This window comes from Aulonocara sp. 'chitande type north' Nkhata Bay, linkage group LG18 (genome assembly GCF_057382095.1).
Source record: "Aulonocara sp. 'chitande type north' Nkhata Bay isolate Kocher_YH1m ecotype deep benthic linkage group LG18, A_spYH_male_GT1.1, whole genome shotgun sequence".
Classification (NCBI taxonomy): Eukaryota; Metazoa; Chordata; class Actinopteri; order Cichliformes; family Cichlidae; genus Aulonocara; species Aulonocara sp. 'chitande type north' Nkhata Bay.
In genome coordinates, this window is record NC_141361.1 from 27,031,481 (window position 1) to 27,039,879 (window position 8,399).

General features: G+C 41.7%; 1 protein-coding gene across 1 annotated transcript; it reads right to left on the minus strand.

Moving 5' to 3' along the window:
- Positions 1–11: 11 nt before the first annotated feature.
- On the minus strand, positions 12–7,029 carry LOC147308792 (SH3-containing GRB2-like protein 3-interacting protein 1). Its single transcript, XM_086271145.1, has 7 exons — positions 6,561–7,029; positions 2,312–2,375; positions 1,922–1,967; positions 1,388–1,444; positions 997–1,054; positions 313–488; positions 12–144 (listed from the first exon to the last, which is right to left on the minus strand). Exons 1-7 carry the CDS (start codon positions 6,568–6,570, stop codon positions 91–93), a joined length of 465 nt encoding a protein of 154 aa, XP_086127271.1. The 5' UTR covers positions 6,571–7,029; the 3' UTR covers positions 12–90.
- Positions 7,030–8,399: the final 1,370 nt, after the last annotated feature.

An 8,399-nucleotide genomic window follows, 5' to 3' on the forward strand; every position in this document is an offset into this window, starting at 1 on the left:
AAAACGAAAGCCAGCGAAGACAGTCTACGAGATCACTACGACAGGAGGGAACACGTTATCAAGCGTTTTCACCACATCTCATGCCATCTGTCAGGGTGCTGATACAGATGTGAAAATGTGTGACAGGCTTACCGGACTTCTCCTCTACAAGAGGGCAGCAAATAAGTGAGAAGAAAAGACAAGCGCAGGCAGAGAGTCAAACAGATTTGAGAGAAATTAGCAGCTGGTAAAGTATATGAACTGCATTGAGCGTGACTATTGTGCTCTTCACAACTGTGCAGCAGAACAGGACTGCAGATCAGCAGCACTCACCAGAGACGGGGACAGCGCCAGGCCTCCCACTGACGCTTTTAGCTCGTCCATGGATGGAAGCACACACTTGGCACTGTCTGATACCAGCGGCTTGATCTTAATTTTGAACTTTTTTTTGCTGTCCTCGTCATCCTCTGAGTCGCTGGACGAGAAAAAGTGCTTTTCTTTGGAGGCTGGTGAACACTTGTAAAGGGCAAAGAGGAGGAAGTACAACATGCTGTACAAAAATGCAGATAGTTCAACCTTCTGTAGCATTTAAAGCAAGGACAACGGTGCAGGACAGGAGTGAGATATCCATTCTGTGTCCCAGTTACCAGTATTACAACTGCTGTAACTGACACTCCTTCTCCACCTCCACTAAATCTTCCTGCTCAGGGAAGGTCTCCACAGTGTCAACTATCTATGAATCCAGTTCAAACATATACTCCCACTGCTGACACCTGTGGGAGCAGAACTGAGCGTCAGTGGTTAATGAGAACTGTGGTTTAGCGACAATTGTAAAGCCGGTTCGACCTAATGTGGCTGTGTCCGGCTGCCTTGCAGCAGGGGTGCACATACGCAGGGATTTGGCCTATTTAATGCTGAAAAGCACTCAACCAATGAGTCACAAAGCCAAACAGATCAATAGTTTTTGCTGGCGAAGACTCCTAAGAGTGCTACTTCTCCTTCCGACTAAAAGGATATCATCACCCTCGTCACCAGGCCGGAGGCTGAAGCCCTCCTCATCTACATCAGGAGAGGCCTGCAAAAGAGAGACAGCGAGAGGGAAATGGTGACGGTTGTTTCTAGCCACTCTCAAACTCTTCAGCAGCGCATAGAAATGCAGATTAGATTTCACAGATGTCTTGCTGGAGACGTTCCACTTGGTAGATGAAGCTCCTGCTGACTCACAGATTATGCACCGCCATAACTCACACACATTTGTACCCTTTACTCTGTAATTTTAAACCTAGCGTCACATGACACTGATTGCACAGCACAGCACTGCAAGTATTTCCAATGCCAGAGCTGCAGAGTCCATGCAAAAAGAGAGACAAAGAGAGAAAATGTGCAGGTGTAGGCTGTGGATACTTACATATCTGTCCCAATCAATCTCCCCATAGAAACCATTGGGAGCCCCGTTGGCCTTTTTCTATCAAAACGGAGATCATAAAGAAGGCAAAACGATAAAAGCTTATGACGTTAAACTAAAATTCTTTTAATATCAAAATTATATTTTTTTAATATACTTTTAGATTTTTTTTAATGTACCATAATCAGAATAAATTATTGCTGCAGGCCCAGTTCAGTTAAATGTAATTTTATTCATAGCACCAGTTAACAGTCTTCCCAAAGTGTTTATATGTCCAGGTAAAGAAAGAACCCAAATGAAATTTTTATCCCCAAAAAGCAGCACTTGGAAACAGCGGTGCAGAAAAACTACCTTTTAACAGGAAGAGACCTCCAACTAATCCGTTTAAATCTTGTTAAAGTCACTGTGCTGTAGTTTCCTGTTGTGCTGTTATAATCTCCTAGGTATAGTTTCCTCTGTTAAACAGTCACAAACACTTAGAGGGCCAAAAAAACCCAGGTAAATTAAAGGAAACACTTTCATTGTGTATGTACGTACGCTTCCTTTCTTTCCACTTCCACTTCCTTCTTTGTCAGGTGAGCTCCTGTTTGACAAAACAAGCAGATGGAAAAATTAGGTACCAGTATACCAGTAGATTTTTCTTCATTTGTATGTGGTTTTAAAAAAGTGGGTCTTGTTTTAAATTATTTAATGTAAAATACCCATGTTGTGGTACTCAGATTATTTTTGGTATCTTTTGCAGGTACCGCATAGACCTATAGCACAAAATTTCCTATAATTTTATAAATCCAACAAGAACTTTATTAGTGTCATAGCAGTAGTTTGGGTTGTTTTACATCTCTATGCATTCACATTCTCAAACCAATGAGTTCTCAAAGTGTTTTAGGGATTTTCTCCTGTTACCAGTGAGTGTCTGAGGAAACTCACGTTGTTTCTTTGTCCTTGTCTTTCTTTCGTAAGCCCAGGGCTTTCCTGGTTCGGTTTTTCAGTCCTAGCATAGAAACACACACAGGAAAGGAGCGCGTGAACATTATCATTAAGAACTCATTTTAAGTTGTTATAGCCAAATATAAAATTAACTATCTAGACATTAAAATGCACTTGAAAGCAAATAACAAAGAAGAGTAATGGGCTGGGTGTATAAGAGCCTGGGGATGAGTACGGGCTAGTGGATACAGAGAAGTTACAGTAAGATAAAAATTAACGTATTGATTTGGAACAAACCCCAGGCAATCTGGAGAGAGCCTCCACATAAAACGAAGCAGTGTCCCCTTCCTGACTATGTAGGCTGTTAAGAAAAAATGAACAACCGTTGATCAATGTGTTCACTTCATTAGCACGATTCAGAGCAGAGCAGCCAGGGATCTAGTACAGCGTCCCATCAGCCAAACTGAATGCCAAAAGTCCTGCAGCACTGTCGGCTGGCAACATGCAGCGATGCAATCAGAACGATAAACACAAAGAAAAACGTTTTTTCTGTTTCACCTTATAGTGATTTTTCAAAGGTTTTTGAAATGATTAGGACACAGAACATGCTGTATGCAAATGTAATTTGGAGCACTTATTATCAACTGACAATAAAAATAACTGGAGGTTGTTTAATGATGCTCCATGCTGCAGGAGTGTATTGATTTAAAAATTACATCAAGTCTATAGCCATGCTAGCATGCTAACAGGTCCGTGAGGCTACCTAGGCCCGACTAATAATAACTTTAGCTTAACGTGCATTTACAGTGTTAGCATTCTGATGTTTGGAGTTCATCACATCTATTAACATGTTAGCAAATTAAAGCATAAAATGTTAGCTAACATGCTAAACAAAAATTCTCTGGGTGTTATCTATGAAGGCTGTTTGCTGGTATAATTAAAGATAAAGTACTCTTTTGTTTAATGAGTGAATTAATGGGTCAAAAGTGCTCCAGTCCAACATCACTGGTCTAGAGCGCTTACTGTGATAGTCACAGTAATGAATCACTTATTCTGGCTCAATAATTCAACGTACTTATATTCCAGAAAGTGCAGTTAACCAAGATGAGTGACTTTAGGTATTTTAATGTATTTTGACTTGCGTACTATTACACTATAACATGTAACTTTTCACTTAAATAAAAAGTCTGAATAAGTGTAAAGTTAAATGCACTCCACTTAAAAATCTTTGAAAGACACCTTAAACAAATTCTGACAAAGAGCAGTTTTCTTTAAAAAAAAAAAAAAAGTCTGTGTGTTTGAGTGTGAGTGTGAGTTTGAGTGCGTGTGCACGCATTTTCTTTCCCCCCCCAATAAGCAACCGACAGGTTTGCATAACTGTGTTTTAGAAGAAGTGAGCGCAGTTGATAGTCAAATCCAGAGCGACAGGGACACGTGTGATGAACAGTTGGGAGGATGAACATTTTGTGCCACTCAGAAGCAGCTGATACCGTTTGTGTGTTGCTCTGCTCATCATCCCTTTGTGTAATCTGCATGCTGTGCTTTAAACTGGATCACATTTTCTAAACAGACTTACCGCTTTTAATTTTTTTTTTGTGCCTTACTTTTTTAATTCATGTCACAGATATTGTGTCGTTAAGATAAACACAAAACAGGAGAAACTCATTTCAAAATTAAATTAATACCGAGTCACTGATGTGGTGATTACCTTCACTCATACTTAAATCCTAACAAATATTATAAATGTTAATCAGTAGCATTCACGTTCTTCTGACAGGGTCTGTGATGTGACGTATTAGTGGCTCGACTGGCAAATATTATTCCTGCATCCTGTCTCTTTGTTAGTCAATCACAGGTCTGTACCACGATTCTTCTCTCCAGTCCTAACCTGCATGTGACATTGTTGGTAAAGATCAGTCCCAACACTGATGAGTAACAAACCTGTTGAACGACTACGTATCACACGCCGAGCGAGTACAAGAGGTCTGGTCAGACTGACTGCAAAGCGATGCAGATCACACTGTGCGTCACAGCAGGACTGTGTTGTTTTTGTAACCCATTTACAGAGTTTGCCTGAGGAGAGCCTCATTAAACAGAGGCATCATACTAATTAATGATACTAGCTGTAAATATAGTTGAGTTAGGGTCTCCTTCATGCCAACTCACAGACACACAATCTTTAGACACAATTCTGCAAAACATTTCCAAGGACCAAAGTGATGGATTCACACGTCACCCTACTTACTCACAAATAACATGTTCTTCACATTACTGCTGATAATTTAACTATGTAACTTCCCTATAGTGCCATTATTCCACTTTCAAAATCGAGGATTAAAATTCAAGTTATTTTGGGTTTTTTTTACTCTGCACGTGAAATACAAATGGATTTGCATTTATTGGTAATGTGCTACAAGACTTTCAGCCTTTTTACAGCTATATCATTTTCTTAATATGACCAAATTTAACCTCAGGTATCCTTGCAGTGTCTGTTCTGCAGCTTGTAGTCTCTTCTCTACTATATACTGTTGTTCTACATTTTACACAGTTAATTAGCAGATGATACAGCTGGAAGCTCAAGAAGAAAGCTACACACTGACATCTACACACAGCTATTTACAACAAAGGAAACTGCATCTAGGAAAGAAGATAAGACTAAAGCTGTAGGAGAAATGTTCACAGTGGAAACTGACTAATGTTTTTAGACAAAGTATTGTCAAGAACGATGCCTTGGATTCACTGTCAAGTTCTTTCAGACTATGACACAGTTTGTATAAACGCAAACCTCGATAAACAGAAGAATGGCATCCATAATTTGTGTAAATCCCTAAAACAAACAGCTAGTCAGCTATCTTGGTTGTCAGTTGCGTGTAGCTCAACTAGCATGCCGCTGTTACCAGTGACACAGAGGAGGTTTCAAATAAAGAAGGAAAAAGAACAGTTCTGCTCCGATGAGCGGTTTGAACAGGTTTTCTCTGCTTTCTCTTCACATCTTATCCTCTGACTTTTGTTCAGTATTTTAGATATTTACAGTTTCTTACAGTAGCTTAACTTTATGTTAGCAGACAATAAATTCTGCCCTTTCCACGACGTCCATCCTTTCCACCCACTCCCTTGGTTTTCTTCTTTTTACGCGCTTCCAGCCCTATCTCAAGTAGGTTTCAAGTTTCTGCAAGTTGATTTTTATACACTCCTGACATTTACTCCTGCCTGGAAGAAAAGATCAATTTGATACCTTATGGTATGCCATGGAAAATGATCAGCAGGAATTACATTTTTTTAAGTGTCTGAAACTTGTAAAACTAGCAATGTGGTCTTTAAAGCATAAACTTCTAGTACAAATAGGCCACCTGGCCAAGATTACTGCCCACACTACTGCAATTAATGATTCTGATTTATAGAGAGGACCTGCACATTTTATCTTAAGCCCAAGAAGCATATTACTACACCTATATTTTAGTCCAGACCTCACTAAATGTCACTAACTACATGCTAACACTGTGTGCACATGTAGCTAACAAAGGCTACGGTGAGCTTGTGACATCTGTGTGAGTTTCCTCCAGCTTGTGAACCGAGTACAATATCATGTTAGGTTGACTGCAGGCCCTCTGCTAATAATAGCCACCTTCCATTACCACGTAGGCACAAATGGATGATAAAGACCCAGCATCTCTCATGCAGAGCAGGATGGTTTATAATGTACTTCACCTAACTGTAGGACAGCATCCTTTACTTCAGTTTATATGAGACATGCACTAAATGCTCTGAGGCTGAAGGATCACCTGATAGCAACAGCTAGTAGTAATGAATGAGTACAGCTACTTGGAGTGGTCACATGTCTCCTTACATACACATCTATATGACATAACTGCAAGATTAGCATGCACACACACATACACACACAGGCACACGCAAAAACAAACACAAACCCAAAAGGACATTACTCTGTACACACTTTACCACTGTGAATGGCAGCTCCCCCTTTCTACACCACAAACATCTTCTCAGGCATTACAGCTACCTTTCTATAAATCTTACACACACACACACGCATACGCACAAGTACTCACAATAGCCACATTGTCACACTGGTCATGCATACAGCTCAGTCGTACCAGAGGTCCGCACGGCATGACAGATCACATCACTGCATTCACTTTTTTTAATGGCCCAGCAGGACACAAGAGGGCAGGAGGAGGACGCTGAGAAACAGGACGTGGAAAATAAAAGGAGTGCACACATCACTTACCTTGCATCATGATTGCAGATTTTCATCCTACGCTGCCCTCTGGATTGCAGGCGGGCAGAAATGGAGGAATCCGACCGGTCAAAAGATGCCTGGGCAGGGCATAGCTAATTCTGCACAGCTCCCCAGCGAAGCACGATGTTGATTTCCTCCACCCCCGAGGGCCCGACTCCCAGACACCCGCACGGGGAGGCGGGGTGGGAGCTGCAAGGCAGCAGGAGCGGTGAAGGACACGGGGAGAAGAGACACCCGAGGAATGCGCTGCAAATCGGGAGAGGAATAGGGGTCCTCTCTGTGTGCGTTAGGCCACAGACGGCCGAGCGGCACTGACACACGCCATCGCTGAGAGGGGGGATGCTGAGGAAAGGCAGAGGGAGAAAAAACAGAGCGCTACAGAGAGATAGAGGGGCAGAGAGAGGCAGAGAAAGACCAGGGGAGAGAGGGGCGGAGGGAGGGAGTGGGAGGCTTGCTGATGTCACATCTGCACTAAACCAATCCCTGAAACCACGGTCACATGGCTGCTGTCCCCTGATGCCTAAGCACCTCTTGGCTTGCCTTGAGCAGGCACACTACATACTATGCAAGGTCCTATAAAATAAAATACACTATTTTCTTTTATTTTGAATTAATTCAAATATTGCTTTTGCTTTGAAAATAAATCTGTTGTATTTTTTTTTTTTATGATTTATGATGATTAAATTCATTAAAATTTTCTGAACTGCAAAAAGGTCACCCATCCGTTTTCTTTGCAGACATGCTGGGGCGAGAGGCGGGAAACACCTCGCCATCAACACAGGGAGACAGGCAACCTTTCATGCTTACAGTCACACCTAAGGCCAATTCAGAATCACCAGTTATTACCAGTTAACCTAACATACATGTCTTTGGACTGTGGAAGGAAGCTGGAGTACCCACAGAGGTACAGGTAGAACTCCAAACAGAAGGATCCCCCCACAGGCCGGTGGGTTCAAACACAGGACTCGCTTGCTGTGAGTTTAAAGCTCTATGTTGTCCTTTTTCATGCAAATATTCTACAGCTAAAAGTGGACCAGTGCCTATACTGGGTCACTTCACTGTGCTGGTGGCTGATCATGAAACCTAACCTTGAAACTTTCCTCATATAGAGTGTTCTGTTAATACAAAAATATATTTAATTCATTCTTCAGGTAATACAGGTAATACAAGTAATACAAGTCCAAATCAGAACCAGTGAGCCACTTAAGCTTTAGCAGGTGGATTGGAATAATGCCTTTGATGCTGTGGAGGGCTGCAATCAGATCTAACAGCGAGAGGATGACAAGAGGAGATCATTTGTTCAATTTCAGTCACATAGGTTTTGATTTGTGGGGGGGAAATGCTGAAGACACACTTTTTGGGAGTTTTTTTGGTTCAGAGGGTTTTTTGCTAGTTCTCTGGAAAGAAAACAAGAGCAATATACTGACTTCACAAAGCTGCAAGACTATTTCTATTGCTAAAAATGTGTCCCACTTGAGGACAGCAGAAAATCTACCACCGCAGAGTACACCCTGTCAGCTATAATCATAAGACGTGCTCACTGGGAGGAGGGACCCCAAATGTTAGCCTGGAAGTAAGCAAGAGCGGGAAGGACAAAGGACAAACTATGACTGTGTGCGCGTGTTAGACCAATTGCTTTAGTCAAAGCAGTGGTTTGATTATTCATCTGCTTTAATGGCAGCGTGCTGGACATTTGGAGCAGAGTGACTCACCCTCACCGATACAGCAAGGACAGATGGGTCTGTGGGTGTATGTATGTGTGTGATTGTTTGGGGAGAGACCCCACTGTGGAGGTCACATAATTTTAAAACAGTAGAAAATTCAAGC

What these genes read in the sequence shown, in the direction of transcription:
- LOC147308792 (XM_086271145.1), bottom strand. An exon ending in GCCTGGTGACGAGGGTGATG is followed by an intron (nt 489 to 996) that starts ATATCCTTTTAG and finishes ACAAGTGTTCAC; the next exon opens with CAGCCTCCAAAGAAAAGCAC. An exon ending in TGGCGCTGTCCCCGTCTCTG is followed by an intron (nt 145 to 312) that starts GTGAGTGCTGCT and finishes GCCCTCTTGTAG; the next exon opens with AGGAGAAGTCCGGTAAGCCT.